The 20,315-nt window shown below is 37.3% G+C and overlaps 1 protein-coding gene across 4 annotated transcripts in view; it reads left to right on the forward strand.

Annotated features, from left to right (window-relative positions):
* Positions 1-2,737: 2,737 nt before the first annotated feature.
* Positions 2,738-20,315, forward strand: part of LOC133523665 (protein-L-histidine N-pros-methyltransferase) — a 115,260-nt gene continuing 97,682 nt past the window's right edge. For 2 of the 4 annotated variants that reach the window (XM_061859342.1, XM_061859344.1), the window contains exon 1: positions 10,736-11,352. In XM_061859342.1, the coding sequence (XP_061715326.1) occupies positions 11,032-11,352 (321 nt within the window). In that variant the 5' untranslated portion in view covers positions 10,736-11,031. Of the gene's footprint in view, positions 3,515-10,735; positions 11,353-20,315 lie in introns of those variants that run through there. The other 2 variants (XM_061859343.1, XM_061859345.1) reach the window with 2 other exon arrangements.

Raw genomic sequence — 20,315 nt, forward strand, 5'->3', positions numbered from 1 at the left:
TTTAATGACATTTTCTTGGAACGTGAAGCCGCAAGAAAACAACCAACATGCCCGGTTAGCCGTAAATCATAGAAAGATTTGCGCGCATTGATAAAAATAAACGACGGATGAGATTACGAAATCAATATGAAATTGCATTTCCTAATGTCAATTGTTAGTTACGAAGTGCAATAAAGTTCCAATAATCATGATATGAAATAATTCCTGAGCGATGCGCCAGAGTGACTTCGATCTCTGTTTAGCTTTAGTGTTGGTATAAGTCCTTCTCTTTCGTGGCCCGAGGATCGCACGGGGTATGATGAACACGGTAATGATCCAATCAGAAGTGAAGTGCATCAGCCGGCCGCTGTGAGAATGCGGTTGGGGGTGCAAAAACTACGAGCACGGATTTAAATTAAACTGACCGCTTGCTTTTATTCTGAAACACCTTGTTGTAATATATATATTATGGTTCAGATAATTATTTGGGTACAGATCTGATTGCTTGATTGACTTAAATTATTACTATACATAATTAGGTATATAGTATTTCACTTGTAGTAAAAGCTCTTCTTCAGTATGACTAGAAGGAAATTACTAAGCTATTGAAAATTTAAATCGATATTATGATCGAAATCGAGATAGATACAGGGGTATAACTGCCTCCTTTTAGTTTTCACTAATGTAAAGAAGATGAGACGCTTTCCAGATAGATTTATGTACATTGACCCACCTGTTGCTATCTCTATTGCACGCGCATAATTATATTACTGTCAAACCGCACAGTGCCAATTGCAACGGGCATCATGGGTGGGACAGCAATATGATTATGCGTCTCTAATTAGGTTAAAGTACGGGTAGGATGCACGGATATCAATAACGAAAGATTTTATAGATCAATACTTATAGCCGTCTACTTCGTAGCCGTTGAAACTAGTTGACCGATTTTTATTAATGATGTGTCAAATGACTCTATTTCATGGCACGAGTGACATAAATCGATTTCTTTATTGGTATATAGCGAAATCTCTAGTTGGGTAAATGATATATTACTCGACTAGAGATTTCGCTAACACTTTGAATCCCAAGAATCCCTAAAGGCGTCGTTACTGCTTTACTAGTCGTGCCCACAGCGCCAAAGACAACTATAGGTGTCATGACGTACGCTGTCAAAGAAACCTTCACACTTTTAAGTACCTAAGGTTTACATTAGCTCGCTTGCGCCCGGGAGCTTGGCGTTTGAGTGATGTTTGTGTTTATGACATAAAGCGTTCAAAAGGTTAAACTTTTTATACTTTGTCAGATACTTGGAATGCCAAATTACTAATAGTAATATCATACTAACAAACTCATTGGCTTCACTAAGCTGCGGTATCAAGTAATATGGCTTCGGATTCCAATTTTTAATCATTTCGTATCTTTATTGGATTACTTGGATTAGATACCTACTGAACTTGTCAAATTAAAAATACTTATTGAAGGTTGTAAATCGCATAATCTAATTATTTAGCTAGAATCCAAGAGATTCGAGTACCTATAAATGTAACTAACGCGAAACCATGTATAGTGCGGCTACACCGACATGTAAAATAATTGATTACCTATTTCATCCAAATTATGGTATAATAGTCATTGCGCTAGTTTCCTTCTAGCTCTAGTTCTCGTCCACTAGGCGAAGGAGCAACTAATATATTTCATTTTTACTTCGCTACTTACCAAATATATTTTTTTATGTAGATATATCTATTGTGACATTAAGTCGTTTTTCACAGAAGGGAAACATCGTGAGAAAACCGAACTGACCCCAATAAGGCTTAGTTTCCCCTTCACTTGCCGCCCTGGAACTAAGTACCATAATGATATGATAACACTAGAATATGTTATATCTTGTGGCTACACCCAATATTGTCGGCGAAACAAAAGCTCACCGTCTCCGCTGGCTTGGCCACGTTTTGAGAATGGAGGAGGATCGCGGCGCTAAAAGGGCATACCTGGGACGCCCGGTAGGGCGGAGGCCTATCGGACGTCTCAGATATCGCTGGGGCGATGCTGTTGAAGCGGACTTGCGCGATCTCCAGGCCGATAACTGGCGGGAGATGGCGCAGGATCGAGACAACTGGCGTGTACTCGTGTCGGAGGCCAAGACTCATTTTCGGTCGCTGCGCCATTAAGTAGTAGTAGTAGTAGTAGTAGTAGAATATGTTGAACCTAGAATTAGATGTAAAAACATTTTTGCGATATGATATAATTTTCTTGAAACCTGTGCTTTACTGGGTTTAAATTATGTAGGTATCTTCTCGCGTCCCTTTAGCAAAATTTTCACCAAAAATCCATAAACCTAATTACACGCAGCATAATTCATACACCAAAATTACACGAAAAACTTGTAACAGTCTCATTTATTGCCCGTATTGCACCAATAGGCACTAAGTGTGTGCTTTTAAGCATTTTTTGGAATTAAAAAATAAGTAATGGTCTCAAAACACTGGCTGTTACGTTTCTCCGATGGCTTGTAATTATTTTAAATGTCCCGCGAGGCGCGGACGCAGCGCCGCGGGCGCGCGTGATCGACTAAACTAAACCGTATTGAACCTAAACAAATTAAAATGGTTAGTCTCCGATTATTTTATTAAAAAATACTTAGCCGCAGTGCTAGGTCACTTTCGTTTTATCTTTGCGTCCACTACATTTAATCTATCACTGATGATATAATTATTTTGAATATTAGGCCTTATGGTTACTGTGTCGCGAGTTGTTATTAAAACACGTCGAATTGAGCCCTGAGAGGCTACCGGCACCGCGGAATATGGCATCAATGTAATGGAAACGCACAGATCTTATGCCATGTTATTGACAATATCGAAAATAGGTAGCTATCAGGTCAATTCGAACGTATACATAGGTACTGACATCAGAATAATATCTGAATGATGTTAGTTAGTTATCGAACATATCACTCGTACTTGTTCGTACCTGTCTTCACATCATGCAGATATCATTTTCATATCAATGTACGTTCAAATTGGCCTTTATGATCCTGTGACACAACTCGACTTATTTTAGTGAGACCTTGAGCTTTATTAATCACTTTCGGAAAAACCAGCGATGACTCCAATACTTGGAATACAGACAAATAGACATCATTATCCTCATAGTCTTGACCGATTACGATCTCATTCTTGTTACCACAATGCTTGATGGTTGATCACATACTTGATAACAATAATCGAAGTGGGTCGCGCTACCGCGTGCGCACTGTAAACCGTGTGCTCAAACCATTTTAATTACACACTTAACATTTTCTAATGTTCACGTATTTCTAGAATAATCTGAATAATTCCGTTATCGGTTTTAGAACAACGTTATCTCGTTAACGATATAAATACTACAGCTATAGATAAACGAAATTACTTATCGCTCACTTCAAGGCGGTCGGTGCGCGGTTTACAACTGAATTCACAGTGTTAAGTGTTTCAAAATGTCAGATTGGCGGACAGAGTGGCAAAACTTAAAAATACCAGACATTGAAGAAGATGTGAGTACATATTACCTACTGAATATTTAGCCTCAAAGTGCATAGTTTAAAATTGAAACCTACGACACTAGCACTCAACGCGATGTAGTCTATTTACTTAGCTATGCATGTATTTTAATTAAGCGTATAGAGTGAGATCCAGATATATAGGTAACTCCGCAGCGTGTTTATAGCACAGCACAGGCTGTGCAAGTGTTATGTAAAACGTCTAATTTGAGTTTAAAATAACTCTTGCACATCCTATGCATAGATTTGCAGGTTTACTCTTTACTCATCACACTGAAATACTTAGAATCTTTTTCCTTACGTTCCGAATTGTTTATAAACAAACTGAGCAAGCGCGCAAATAACACCTCTGGAGTTGCAGCCCATAGGCTACGGAGACTGCTTACCATTAGGCGGGCCGTATGCTTGTTTGACACCGACGTAGTATAAAACTAATTACTTACTCCGTTGGTTCAGTGACCCAACATTTATTTATTTAATCGTAAGGTAAGATTCGAGTCGCTTAAGGTATTAGAAAGTAATAAAGAGTTATAGTAATCATCTGTATATATCCATTATGTATATTGTTATTGAAATAAAGAGTTAGAGAACTATATCCAATGTCTTGGCCCATATTAGGGCTGCGTCTTCACTAGGAGCGAGCAAGTCTTCATGGTTGCCAATAAACTTTCTCTAAGGGCAGTCGACTGTTATGTGGTGGATAGTCTGCTTTGAGCTCCGCAGTCACACTCTGGCGAGTCTCGCCACCCGCACTTGAAAATATAATCGGCACAGCGTCCATGCTCAGTTCGAAGTCGGTTGATCTGGCACCATTCCTTTCTGGGAGCCGAAAAACATGACCCAACGTGAGAATTGGCTTCAGACACAAGTCACAAGTTGGCGAATTGAAGCATCCCAGGGGTAGTGGATATTAGGGGAACGGTCGGTAGCACAGGCTAGCTACGTTACTCGGCTATTGTAATTGTAAGTCCGATGGGTTCGCTAACCAACGTAGGGTGTGTTCCTCCAGCATATTAGACGTTATTCGGCGGTTTAACACCCTTCCCACGGAAAAATTACCATTAATACGAAAATGACACAGGATAAGAATATAGGTAAGAAAAGAACTGGTAGGTAACAACATGTGTATTGTGTATCATGGTTTTTTTATGAAGTATGTGTAGGTGAAGTATTAATAAATTAATTAAAAAGATGAGTATGCGGATACATTAATTAAAAACTGCATTTTTCTATACACGCTCTTATTGTCAGCAGCATTCAGCTGAGCCTACATGATGTCCTTTGTGCGTCTATCTGGAGTTTTTCCTTTATGCTTGGCCATCTTCATAACTCTATTAGAATATTATCGAAACTGTGGAAGTATCTATTATACAAAATTTCAGTTTAATCAAACACCAGGAAACGGTACCTTTTTAGCCTCCAAGATTACCAGACACTTAACCGAAGACAGGTACTAGCACCGGCAACGGCAAATTGCTAAAGCAGATCACCGCTTAGACTATTATTTGACATCAGCGACTACTATGTAAGTACTAGAAATCCGGTAGGTACATACTACTACTTACTATATTTAGTTATCTTCCTCTCTATCGCTCGAATATGCAAGAGTGATAGAGAAGCAGATAACGCATTCTCGATTTTCGCTATGGGCCCTGTGCTGGGTAGTTAGAAGCACGATACAAAAAATAAATTAATCGGACTGAAGCTAAGTAAAAGTGTAGGTCAAATAAGCTTTTTTTTTTAATTTCATTTTTGGGACAAGCTTTTATCGCTGACTGTCTTTTCTTCCCACAGGCAACTAAAACTCATCGAGACAAATCTAAAAACCCCAAACACAATTAGAGTCGATACAGACAGACTGCAAGCCGACGTTGCAGTTGGCGTGCAGTCGGCGTGCAGTTCCCATACAAATTGCAATCGGGTTGCAGTCCATCCCTTAGGTTACTTTTTATCACATGCAGAGTTAGTTCCCACGGCCAGCACCTGTCTCCATCATTAGATCAGCTCGATGGTACCATGATGATGTAATATGCATTGTCACCCGAATGAAAATTTTCAGCTCAATCGAAAACTGGGAAGTGGGTCAAATTTAGCTTCCAAGATTTGACCCACACAAACATTACATTCTAACAGGCCAAGTTAAATAAAAACTTATACTTAATTAAATTCTGAATTCACTTACCGAATGGTTTGAAATAGAAATTTTAGCTCGGTAGCTCCACCCACAGCCTCTCCTCTCCTCCATTCAATTACTCGAGCGAGTATCATCATCAACATAGGCATATGAAATAAAACTGTGTACCTACTGTGTACCGCATTAGATATATTGCGTATTATGAATTTAGGATACATCTTTCCGTTGCGATCCGTTTTCATGCGTTTCACTCTCGCGGTAACCAAAGAGAATATCAACATATTATATTATATTGCACTATTGGGCACGAGACTCATTTTATACACGAGAGGAACAGATGCTAGTGGTAGATCTTAGATTCATAATTTGTGTCTTTACAGTTTCCAGTAATTTCTGGATGTGATAGACGGACGGACCACGCCTAACGCCGCCTCTGTGCAGAGGTATAATATAAGCCATCGCGCCATAATTCTTTCCTTCACATCTGATCCAAACCCTACGGGTTTTTAAAGAGGTTTATCTCACGTTTCACGTCAAGAAAACAGCAAGTATTACAAATTGTGTGATACATATACGGAACCCTTGGAACGTGAGTCCGCCTCGCATTTGGCCGGTTTACTTTTAAATATTTATTAAGTGATTACAACTATTTTACGAGATTAATCATACCGGACCGTACCTACCGATCCTCCAGGCTCACAGTCCTACCTATGGTACTTATTCAGTAAGAAAAAAAATATTTTTTAAAACAGAAATAATTAACTTTATCTCTAACATTATATGGTTCAAACTTCATTGGTAAATTTTGGACTTTTTTCTTGTATGGCTGGGCCTTAGAAATCTATAGAAAGAAACAAGATAAGTCAGATAAGTGCCCTTTGACACCCAGGTACCTACTACCTAGTACGTAGCACCTACATACAATATATTTTACAAACGATATCACATTTCACATCGATACATTTTACTTTTTTAGTAAAAAGATCTATCGCAACTGCTCAAGCGCGGCGGTTACTGTTACCAGTGAACGGTCGGTCACGGGCAAGGCCAAACCTTAACAATCGGGCTTATAGGCACTTTTACCGAACATTTCATTATTAAACTAACCAGGACACACTCCGACTTTCATTTGATAGTGTTTAAGACTATTGGGAAGACCATTAATTAGTAAAAATCAACCGCGTGTGTGCTAAAGTGCGTAAACGACGATAACAAACAGTTGAAGTCGGAGAAAGCAAGATGGTGCACTATTTACTTCGAGAGATGCGATCCATCGCGAGGGCTTCGGTGGAGTCTAAACAAGATACGGTTAGTAGGTACTTTCGGTGCCGGGTGCCCCGTCTCCAGTACAAAATGAACACACATACGTGTTCTTGGCAGTGAATGTGTAGTTTTTGGTTTACCTTCTGCTAAACTTCTACCAGCCAATATTTAGGCGCATTTCAGTATAGGAGCCCTAAAAAAACCAAGTGATTTTTTTTTCTGTTGAAATGTATTATATGTACCTACATGTCATCTAGGTACATCTTATTCTGACCTTATAAATGCGAAAATGAGACGAGACGAAAGGCGAGGAAGGCACGCCGTGAACGTTCTCCATACAGACGTAGTTTCCATTTTCCTCTCTGAATATTAATAACATTATAGAAAATATTTTGACGCAAATTGATGTCAAACGAATATGCCAATGTCCTGAGAGAAAAATGGGGACTACGTTTGTACGAAAACCGGTCGTCCACTATCCTCAAACACACACAATTTTCTCAACTTTAGTACGAGTAGGTACGGTCAGCTGCAGAGAAAAGTACCACCCGTGCATATAAACTTCTATAAGTACTAGTTTGAACCATAAATGCTCTAAATACGAAATATTATTTATTGGCCGCTCGTATACCTACCTACTTCATCGTATATCGTCCACGGTAACGCTAACGACACGATTTTATCGTCACGACACCAGGGCCAATTACATCCACACTAAATCAGGCCTGATGTCGGGCCCGAGTAAGAGTAATTTTGCGAGCATAGCCTGTGCAAGTGTCATAATATCATAGATATTGGACGTTTAGAATTAGAACATTTGCACGGGCTCTCAAAATCGCTGCCAACTTGTCTTGGTTATCAATATCAATAAAAGCGACTATACTCTGGTAGTCACTTTGTAGAAAAAAGTGCGATATTCAAATTTTGTATAGAACTGACTGACCCTTCGCGCCTACATTTAATAGCTTGCTAAACTACACATACAATCGCACAAATTTTGGTCCCCTGCTGTGATATGATATGACCATAAAGTCGTGTCGTTACCGTTGCTGACGCTCTTAAGTATTAAAGCGCCAATTACATCCACTCTTCTCGATATCGAGACCGAAATAAGTCCCGATGTCGGGCCTGATAATGGTTTCACGGAATATCGACACATCCTTAACAATATTTGAAATGTAAAAAATACTTTGTCTCTAATTGCCAAAAATGATATTTTTGTGATATTGATATTTGCATATGAACCATTTTTTTTACATGTCAAATATTGTTAGAGTCAGACCATGATAACTGGCAGCAATTTTGATAGCCCAGCCTGTGCAAGTGGTAAACGTCATAATTTCATAGATGTTTGACGTTTAAAATAACATTTGCACAGCCTGGGCTACCAAAATCGCTGCCAACTTATCTATTCCGTGATACAGAAAACGCTTATCAGGCCCGACATCGGAACTGATTTCGGGCCCGATATCGGGAAGTGTGAATGTAATTGGACCTTATAAGCCATAAGGCCATAACAGATGACCGCACCGGACCGTGACCTTGAAGTGGTTCTAGGAATAGCATGGACTTCCACACAATCGCGCCGAACCATCAAAACGGTACGATACTGCACTACAGACGGCCGTACACTTCCGCAAGTGTTGCCCATATTTCAATGATTATGTACGGTGAACACACGATCGAAATTGTGCTGGACCGCACCAAGGTCACGATCCGGTGCGGCCGTCTGTAGACACTTTAAAAGCGACCAGTAGGTAAAGCCTGATCAGTAATATTTGCTCTCTCTTGCAAGACTTGGGGGCTAATTTCAAGACAACACAACGAAATACGCGACTTATTTGTTGAACTATGTCACCAATCTTGGAGCAACGTCACAATAGAACCCATAATCATAGAAGAAGACCTTTGATTACGTAGTGACTTATCTTGTCGTGGCGTATGGAATGCTCAGAGAGAGGCGTTATTTGATATCAGTGTTGTAGACACTGACGCTCCCTCTTATATTGCACGCCATCTCACTTCTGTCCTAAAATCTGCCGAGACTGAAAAACAAAGAAAATACTCCGCTGCCTGCGAAGCGATACATGCTACCTTCACCCCTCTCGTGACCTCTGTCGATGGTGTATTCGCACCACAGATTACCTCCTTTTTCAAACACATGTACAGTCAGCGTCAAATACTTTGTAGCAACCAAAGTAGCCAAATAGTTCGGTACACCATATATTTTGTATGGTGTACCGAACTATTTGGCCACTTTGACTGCTACAAAGTATTTGACGCTGACTGTACGAAGTCCTCGCGAACCGTTGGAATAAATCGCTGAGTACGATACTGGGTTAGCTTAGAACAAAGATATTATTATGCATTGCTATAATTCGAGCCACGAGTATGTGCATACGAGGCACACGTCACAAATTCAAACCTGCAGCGAAACTGTTGGGGTTTTAGGAAGGTAGCAGCCATTTAATTCCCAGCACCAACTTCACCTGACCATGCATTGCAGAGATGTGAATTATTAATATTTTTTAATTAATTATATCGTCTAATATTTTTTATTGATCACAAAAAGAGAGATTCATTTACTTACATTTCAGATTAATATATTAAATTAATAGTATTTTATGCAACAGTTGTATAAGAAGGGTCAAAAAAGGAGAGTGGCGTGAGTTACAATGTGAGCCGGAGCCGAAGGCGTAGGCGAACATTGTAAAGGAATACGCCACGAGCATTTTTTGACCTACTTATACAACGTTGCATACAATATTTTTCCTACGTGTCAACAAAAATAAATCTTAATTTAGGTAAACAAATTACAGCAAAAGTATATAGCCAAGACGCGCGAGCATACCTTGTTACGCGCCCAGCCCGCCCCGGGCCGCGGCCGGCCGGTCAGCGACACCTCGTAACTCATGAGGCCCTGGTACTTGCTACTTGCAAAATTAAATTTTTGGACAGTTTTTTCTCAATTTTGGCCACCGTAGCCTACGGAGACTAACAAGCAACGCTAAGCGGTCTTCGTAGTCTATGGGTGTTGCTATATTACGGGTGTCACATGCGTGTTTCTAACTTATGAAGTAATTATTTTTACTGTGCAACCAAATGAATATTCTGTAAGTTGGCAGCAATGCACTTAGTTTAAAACTGTACTTCGTTTTGGTTTTGTTAGGTTGGTAGCCATTAATCGCAGTAACGTTACAGCGATTAAAAGCACAAGAGCTTTTATGAGGAATAGACAATATAGACTTTTCTTGAAACCTTTTATGTATGTTCTTATATTCGTGTTAATGAATGCATAAATGACAGATAACAGTAGAGGAGTAGGAAAATATGTTTATTATATTTTTTATACATTATTGTCATTATTTCTTTGTTATAATAAACCAGAGACATGTCAGTCGCTATGTAATAAACTTCGATGATCACGCGCCATATTGCGGAATTTCATTGGAACTAAATTTTTCATACAAATCTGAACTGTCACCCTATACATGAGAATAACAGCGCCCTCTTGACAATGATCATATGGTCGGGCTTTAAATAAGAACTTCTAAATTTGGTAACTGGCAAGGTGACAAGAGGAACGGGACGCCGCAATACGTGAAACACGATAAGAGAGGTCTTATTCGTATACAATAGCTACTATGATGGCTCTTAAAAATTGATTTATAATAAAAATATAGGGATGAAGAAACTGAAAACATGTCTTGAATGTTTTTTTTTCAAGAATGGTTTTTAATCATTCCATTATATAAAAAAAGTAAAAAATAATAATACTTTCATTTGTATTAATAGCTGTTCCCAACTACACAAATTGTAAGTTGTGTGGTTGGGAACAGCTATATCCGTAAACGCATATCTGTCACCGTGAGAACGCCCTCTGTTGGGCGACAAGAAAACTGCTATGACATTTAGAAACCAAATAATATTTATTTAAATGTATTGTTATCATTTTCATATCTCAACTGTGTTAAAACACATATTTAAGGCACGTGATAGTAGAGATATTTCATGAAGTTATTTACTCTGGATAGAATGTATTTCATAGCCAGGGAAAAGAGACACATAACCTGAAAAAATGTAACATACTGACCAAAATACCAAAGAATATTAAATGCCTATTGTTTTCCGTATGATATTATGCCAATTAAGCATAATATGTTATGCTGTGACTGCTGTGAATATAAGAATTAGATCTGATACTGATTTATATTATTGTTACTCAAAGGAAACCCAACAAGAGTGTCCTAAGGATGAGGAGTTTCTGAATACAAAATACTGTAGCCCTAAACAAGAAAACGATCAGAGTTTCATTGAAGACATGGCTAATAATAACCAATTGAATGGATTATACCGTCCTAGGAGCGCCCTGGCTCGTGCATTTTATGAAAAACAAAGGAATGACAGGCATCTGCAAGAATTTGACCAAACTGAGGTAAGTTTATAGTATTTATATTGTAACTGTCGTGTTCCTTTAATTATCTATGTATTGGTTTTTATCATATTTTGAGGCTGAACAAATATGCTTGTCAGCTATTTATTTGTTATTATTTATGAATGCATAGGCAGGGGGTGATATGTGCAAATCAATGTCCTGCACCTGTGTTTTGTCCATTTATAAAATGTTTGTCGAGTCTGTTTTTAAAAGAGTTCACTGAGGGTGCACTGATTACGGATTTGGGCAAACTGTTCCACACTTTCACTACGCAGTTAAGACAGGAAGTGTTGTCTTAGGTTGCTACTACTCTGCATCCTTGTCAGCTTCAGAGAATGCCCTCTCAGTCTATGTAGTCTTAGTCAAGAGTAGGAGCTTGGTACAGTCAAGGTATTAAATATCGGCATGGATAAAATGCCAAAAATATGTATACACGACCTTATTTCCCATACATTATGGTAGCGTATACATATTTTTGGCACTTTGTCCGTGTCAATATTTAATACCTTGACTGTAATCCGGCATGTCCAGTAATCCAGCAGTTTTCGTCTTGGATGGCCCGCTCTGTAATCCGGCATTCGGCTGTATTACTGCCAGTAGCTAATAGCGGTTGGATTGTTTGTGTGATTTTGCTCCCATCTTGGGCAGTTTAAAACATTGCTTTAGATAACACTTTACTGACTTTGAGGAAGTTAATAAGAGGCAATATTAGTAACAAAATATATTATAACAAGAAGGAATCAAAAGTAAATAAATATTTGTTAAAGAATAATTTTCCACTTACGCAACCAAAAAGGTTCTACATGTTGAACAGAATAATAATGAGATCCAACAGGTTGCCATTACTGATTAAACTATGTTTTCTATATAAAACTTTTATTTCTATATAAATCCATTAATCCAGCACTTCCAATAATCCAGCAGAAGGAAAAAATTCCAGTGCCAGATCATTGAGTGTCTACTGTACTTAGTTGATAGGAGAATCCTAGTTTATGTGTTTATGTTTAGTCCATTCAAAGGAGCAATAATTGTCTAAATAAATCAACTTTTCACTGAGTATAATGTCTGCTAATAAGTGTTTCTCACTATCGTTTGAGAATAAAAGGATAAATAAAAGAATCTTTCTAGGTCGAGACTCAAATTTGTGACTTTGGCAACTCAGCACACTCATATCTAGCTTGAAGCATTAGTTTTTTTTTTTCATTTTGGGTGTATTTCTAAATAGTAGTCCTATGAAACTAAAATTACTATATACATTCTCTTGTTTAAAAATGTAATTATTACAAAACATTCAATGTTAACTCCAAATATTAATTACAAAAATTTTAAGTTGCCTTATGGGTTAGTACAAAATTTTCAAACAATATTCTGCAAAACAACAAATCATACTACTGATATAATATTTTTTTCATTCTTCTGGTCATTTAAAAAGTTATGTGTAAAATATGTGTTTAAAAAGTTGGCTATGTTGTGCTGATCATACTGCTGCCCGCCATATTGCATTTATTTCATATTCTTGAAATGCCAAAAGAAATTCAACAAATTATTATAGAAAAAATATATATCACTATAAACTCTCAGAACCTGATGAAGCCTGTACAAAGATCAAGTGATCGCACATTTCCTCATAAATTTGTGTACTTCATTACATACTTCAACAATCCAGTAAGACTACATTTTTCCATGTGTATATGTGTACAATTGTGTAAATATTGATAGAACAGAAAAATGCAATTGCACTCTCATACTACAGTATGAGTATGGAATTACCATTATTTGGTATGTGTGTCATCATCTCGCTATCATATAACAGTCATCTTACATGTTCCTTGGTTGGTAAGTTACACATCTCACATCACTTACCAACCTGTAGCGATTCCACATGAAAGCAAACTATGATATACCTACCCTTTCGCATGGAAAACTCTCACAGCGAGGAAATATAATTTAATTTCTTGACAGTAAAAGTTCTGACGACTGTATGTGATGTAGGTATGCCAATGGGATCATTTTTACCACACTAATAAATAAGGAAGACTAAGGTTTTTCAAGATTTATAATGGATGTACATGTCTATTCTTTAGCTATAATTAGTTTTATACTTTTTTTTTTTACTTATAACTTGCTTGCTTGTAACATATGAGCTACATACATGCAAAAAATAGAGATAGCTTGTGGTGGATTCCTGTTGATCAATAAAAATTAAAGATGGCTCTCGTCTCGGAGGCCAAGATTCTTTTTGGATCACTGAGCCAAAATAGTTATGGAACATTCATGATTTTATGTTCCAAGGATCATGTTTATTTTTTATAAATTAAGAATAATTATTTCAAAAACCCATTTTAATTGGTATAGCATAATTATTTATACTTATTTGATAAAAGAATATCTTAATTTACAAAAAAGTCGACCTAACACCATAACTGCCATAAGATATAATAACAAAGTGATAGTAATTTACACCATGTTTTTTTTATTTCCGTTAATTTCAAGGGTACATTCCTGAGCTTAAATTAAGTAACTTTCTCAAAGACACCGGTATTCTAATTAACTCAATTTCGGAGAAACTCAATAATTTATTTTTATCTTATGAGGCCCCTACGAGCGTATACACTTATATATATATATATATATATATATATATACAAGAATTGCTCGTTTAAAGGTATAAGATAAACTAACTGTGACGTTCAACGGGAAAAGGTACCTCATGCGGGATTTCAGTTTCGGAGATGTTAAATGTCTTGTGAAAAGGTGAAAACATGTTTAATTTTTTTATATTGCGTGATCTCAAACCACTATGTGTAACGATTGTTTACCTGTGTTTTATTGATAAGTAAGTTATATGCCTAGTAATTTCAAAGTTTAGTAGAAAAGGTGCCTTACGGTGGAGTTATTGAAAATATTCAAAAATTATTATTCAGTAGCCGGGTCCACCCTGAGCGAACATACGCGCGAGGCAATTTCCTCACGCACAATACGGCTAGTGTAGACGCGCAATACACGTATAGTATGGTAAAAGAAGTTTGGTAGGGAACTGTATTATCATTCTGAAAGACAAATTTGATCATTTCAGTTCTGCCTGGGAACGAATATTATGACACCATAAATGCCAATGACTGTGTTTTTTACAAATCCAAGTAGCCTGCTATCATATCAAGATGCTTCTGTAAAGTCTTTAGGGCAGAATATCTTCATTTAGTTCAATTGCATGCAATAACTCTGCCATTGGATAGCTGAAAAATTGCCAATACCTGAAGCCTTATGTGAGGTTACCAAACGATATCCACAAGCCACTTATGGCACTATGGTAACCTGCCAAAAAATAGACGGGAAGAGAAGTAGAGTAAGAGCCTGGTGGACACAGTAAAGGCATATGCAGGACTCAAGGCCCTGGCTTGCCTGCAAATGGCGCAGAATATGAGTTCCTGAAAGAAGATGGTGCTAAGCGTCTGTGGTAATCACGACCTTTAGCATCAGCAATAAGGATACGACTAGAAAGAAGTAAAAGCCAAAAATATATATTTGATAACATATTTCATTATTTATGCCATCTTAACCCCAAAGTAAGTTTATCCTAAGGCCGGTTGTAGATGTCCGGTGTTTTCGCCGGAAACCGGACCGTGTTACGCGACTATGTCCGGTTTTGTACATGGCTACCGACAGCTACACCCAAGAAAACCAGACATCGTCGCCGAACACGGACAATTGTCCGGCGAAACCACCGGACTTCTACAACCGGCCTAACTGTTCCATCATTCATTGTGCCTCATCATGTAACTTAGCCACAAGGAACCTTTTTTTTACATACATATTATTGGTATTTTTTAAAGAATTTTATGAGGATGAACTAATTGTATTTGGGCAGTTTATTGTTAAATTAATAAATTAAATTCATAAAAAGATGAAATTTAATGTAATCGATTTCTTGTACGGATGAATTGTTAAACTTATTTCCATAACTACCTTTTCTTAAATGTATGGAGCAAAGACCGTGAAAAGTTAAAATTACTAGGTATTTAATTGCGGTTTAAAAATTGATATGCGCTCGAATATTTTATTTCTAGTCATCGTTATCAAATAGATAAATTTAAAACTTGAGAGCTCATTGCAATTAATCGTGAAAATAAAACAATACTGTACCCCTAGTGTAAATAAATTCGATTTCCAAACGTGACGTACGCGTTTGCGTTTAGTCTCATTTTGTATTGAATTTCGAAAGAGCGCGCCAAGCGGGACGTTTTGGAAACTCAAAATCCTATACAATATGACACTTAACGCAAACGCGTTCGTCACGTTATGATGTCGATCAAAGTTACACTAGGGGTACAGTATGCATATTAATCAGTCGATATCGAAGGTTTCGATTTGTTAAAAGTATGTCGCAACATTTTTTTAATCTGAAGAGTCTAAAGTATAATATAAGTTTAAGTAAGTTACATATTTATAGTCAAATATGTAACTTACTTCAGTAACATAGTTTTTAGGTGGCTAAACTTCTTCTTCGTCTGCTTCGTAAAATTGCTCTAATTACAATAATATTTTCAATTAATATTAATATTTCCTCTGTAACTACACAACTTACGAGGTTGATATTTTGTGTTATCGATAGCTTATTACTCTTAGATAATTACTGAGATATGCATAACTCCATACCAACCATAAGGTACCTTTACCCATGGAATGTCACAACTTATAAAATAAAACTTAATTTATACCAAAAAAAATATTAATGAAACTAAAATACATTTGAAAATTGGGCCCTTTGGCATGGCGCTGAGGATGCTGTCAGCATTTCCCCGCTGTATTGCGATACTGATATGTTGCGGGAGAAAGCTGCCAGCTCTTTGGTTACCAGTGAAATCAACCAGTTTTTTTAATTAAATGTATAATAGGTACTCACTACTCAAGTTTTATTGAAGTCACCTTCAAGAGTAGCTCTAGCATTATTTCAAGAATTTTAAATAGAGTCAAACAAGATAAGTTGGCAGCAATTTGGATAGCCCAGACAGTGCAAGTGTACAACATGTGTGTATTAACGTTCAACATGTATGAAATTATGACATTTACTTAACACTTGCACAGGCTGGGCTATCAAAATCTCTGCCAACTTAGCTTGGTCTGACTTTATAATTTTTTGCAGTACCAGAACTATGAACCTACCGAAATATAGCAGCCAATATTATCACATCAAATATATTTTTCATCACACTTGCTCGAAAAAGATCTTATTTCACGCAGGTGAACTTAAGGACAAAAACCTATATTGTTCCCGCGGGAGTTATGGATTGTGAAAAAACTTATAACTCCCTAGGGAGTTATAGCCTTTTTTATTATGACACTTATTCATACAAACCAAGTAGCATAAATGAGTTTTAGTTTTAAAATACTGACGTTTATTATTTAATATTTTGTTTATGTGTAAATTATTTAATTTGATTCATTTAACAGTCGTTTAAAATATTTTTATATAAATTTCAATCGTGGCTGAATGCCGAATAGGTGCCGCCTTCGATGCCTAAGCTGTCAAGAAATTACAAAATGGCGGACGAAAGTTTGAAATGTCACCGTATTTAGGAATTATTTCGCTTATAATTTAGTTTTTTCTTTGCAAGTGTGATGAAAAACATTGTGTGTAACTCCGGGGGTAAGCATACATATTGCAAAGCCTACGGCTGTCGGGAATTACCACCCTCGCTTCCAAAATTACACTTACCCCCCTCGTTGCACAATGTACTATAACATTTCTGCCAATGGTATTCCCCCCACCCCCAACCTACAAATTTTAAAAAGCAGAACTAATTTAGCAAATTTTATCTAATAAGACCTGTAGAATACCGAACGGGCGGAGTCTGAGCGCATTTCACATGTGTATGGCCGTAAGCCGATCGGCTCCTCGCGGACGCGGACGTCTCCGGACGGAATAAGAATAAGAATAAGAAATATGTATTAGCACAAAAAGTTACAAAATTTAGATTAATATTTAATTGTACTCACAGAAAATTGCGCTAAAAGGTCTTCACTCGGCTTGATAAATAAGGACTGCCTGGACTGACATAATGTATTACAAGAAGCCAAGTGCGAGTCGGACTCGCCCATGAAGGGTTCCGTACCATTTGTGACGTATTAAAAAAACTACTTACTAGATCTCGTTCAAACCAATTTTCTGTGGAAGTTTGCATAGTAATGTACATCATATATATTTTTTTAGTTTTAACATTCCCTTATTTTAGAAGTTACAGGGGGGGGGGGGGGGGGCACACATTTTACCACTTCGGAAGTGTCTCTCGCGCAATCTATTCAGTTTAGAAAAAAATTATATTAGAAACCTCAATATCATTTTTCAAGACCTATCCATAGATACCCCACACGTATGGGTTTGATGAAAAATTTGAGTTTCAGTTCTAAGTATGGGGAATCCCCAAAATTTATTGTTTTTTTTTTCTATTTTTGTGTGAAAATTTTAATGCGGTTCACAGAATATATCTACTTACCAAGTTTCAACAGTTCTTATAGTTTCGGAAAAAAGTGGTTGTGACATACGGACGGACAGACGGACAGACATGACGAGTCCATAAGGGTTCCGTTTTTTGCCATTTGGCTACAGAACCCTAAAAATGCGCTCTGGCGCGGCCCGACTCCAGCGGGTTGGTGGGAATCGTACATTAGCTATTTTCATATTTGTGACCCATACCCTTATTGCGAAAATGCTTAATTAGCCGGGTCCACACAGAGCGAGCTGAGATGCTCGCTCTGTGTGGACCCGGCTAATTAAATGTCAGTTAGTGACTTATTATCTACTAAGGGCATAGTCGACTTGTATCAGAATGTCCTATAATATGTGTATTAAAGTAAGTACAAGTAATTTAGTTGTATGTAGACTATGTAGCATCCTACCTAAATCGTTTCATAACCTTTCACCACGCGCATGTAGCTCTGTCTGCTACGCCGTAGCAATTCACTCTGTACATGACTGTGGTGCTGCCCGAGTGGGTATGGTACACTATAGTTATCTAACAGTTACCAGCTGTTTAACTACTACTGTACTAAATACACTGTCTGTGTGTACTAGAGTATCTGGGAGCTGTAGACCTCGTGCACCCCTATGGTTCCGCCATTTTGAAAAATTCCAAAAAATATTGATATCGAACCTGCTCCCAAAATTTCACGAGAATCGGTTGAGACTCGAGACATGCGACCGACCTGTAGAGAACAGCCGGACATACGAAAGCATTTATGTCCGAGCGGAACTCAAGACGTATCGCTCGCGCTTTGCGCTCTCTCAGGCAATGAAGATGTCGTCCCATGACATGAAACCTCACATTTCCCACGCCGCTCAGCTCATGACTGCTCGGAGCAGTAATTAAGGCAAGGTCTAGCTAGCGAGTGAGAGAAATAGTGTGTGTCAAACGTCGGTTTTTTTAGACAGTGAGCGTTTTGTACGTGTAAATCTATTCTGTGACCGTAACGCGTAGCATGCTTGTGGCCCAATAGCTCTATACGATATCACGTATTCGTTATTCGTTTATAAAACCATTTTTGACTTCTTTATGAAAAATACGGATTTGCTTCTCCCCACATATAATCATTTAACCTAATATAAACTGTTGATAAATTTAAAAATAATCAGTGGGAAAGGTTTAATTAAAATATGTTTGTTTGAGATACCGAGTGTATCAGACACGTAAAATGTTTTGTTATGATAATGAGGAGGAGGTAGATCGAAGGAAAAACTCCGATACTGAACTCGCTTCGTGGCTTACGTTACCTTGTCGCGTCATTTTTATTTGACATATACCAGATTTTAAAAAAGCACTCGATAACAAACCACGAAATAGTTAAATTGTTCTCTACTTTCATTTGGCTTTGCCGACTTACTATACTCGTACAAGAACCTCTCTAGTTGGGTTTCATATAGGAACACATTTTTTTAAACTCCGTTAATTTCAAGCTTTCCTGAGCTTAAATTAAGTTCCTTTCTTGAAGACACCGTTATTCCAATTAACTCAATTTTGGAGATAATCAATAATTCATTTTTATCTGATAACGGCCCCTACTTACGAGATTGCACACTGGCCCCAGGGCCTGTTTACACATTGCTTACCTAGTGTTTAGAACGCAACTTGCTTACTTACTTACTCACTTATACTTACGATCCCGGACGATCGATGTTCGAAATGACATTGATGCTCGTATGCCGTAGTAGTCAATTGTTTGGTTGAGTTAAATATAATGTCCGTGTTACAACAACGCTATACTTACAGTCTGTAAATCCAATACGGGCGAGTAATTAAAACAGATATAGAAATCAGTGTAATTATTAATTAAGAGTTTTTAGAAGTTACGGTTAATTATGATACGGGGTCATTAATTTTTGAAAATTCACCAAGCACAGCAATGTACTGCAAACATTACGAGACATAACATGACGTGAAGTAATGATGTACGAACTTTTTATAGTAACTGCCAACAAGCGTTGACAGTTGCTTTAAAAAACTCGTATCAGGTAACTTGTGTGTTGCTTTACATTGCGGGCTGAATTAAGTAAGTAAATATTCTTTATTGCACCAACAATTATACATTTTACATATCTGCAAAACTACAAATACATTTTAAAGGAAAATAGAACAAGGTAACCACAGGCGGCCTTATCGCTAAAAAGCGATCTCTTCTATGTTGGACTATTAAACACAAACACAAATACTACTTATATAAGTATTAAAACAATAGGTACTGTATTGAGGTGTGCAATAAAGAGTATTTGTATTGTATTGTACTTAATACCCAAATAAATATACAATATATAGTTAATATTTTCTTTGTTCTAAGCAAAATTTATCTCAATATACTTTTAGGTCCTATGCTAACCACCGTTTAAATATTCGCCCGTATTGAATTTAGACACTATGCAACATTTTATTACTTTATAAGAATATATATATATATATATATATATATGAGCT

This window comes from Cydia pomonella, chromosome 12, assembly GCF_033807575.1.
Source record: "Cydia pomonella isolate Wapato2018A chromosome 12, ilCydPomo1, whole genome shotgun sequence".
Taxonomy (NCBI): domain Eukaryota; kingdom Metazoa; phylum Arthropoda; class Insecta; order Lepidoptera; family Tortricidae; genus Cydia; species Cydia pomonella.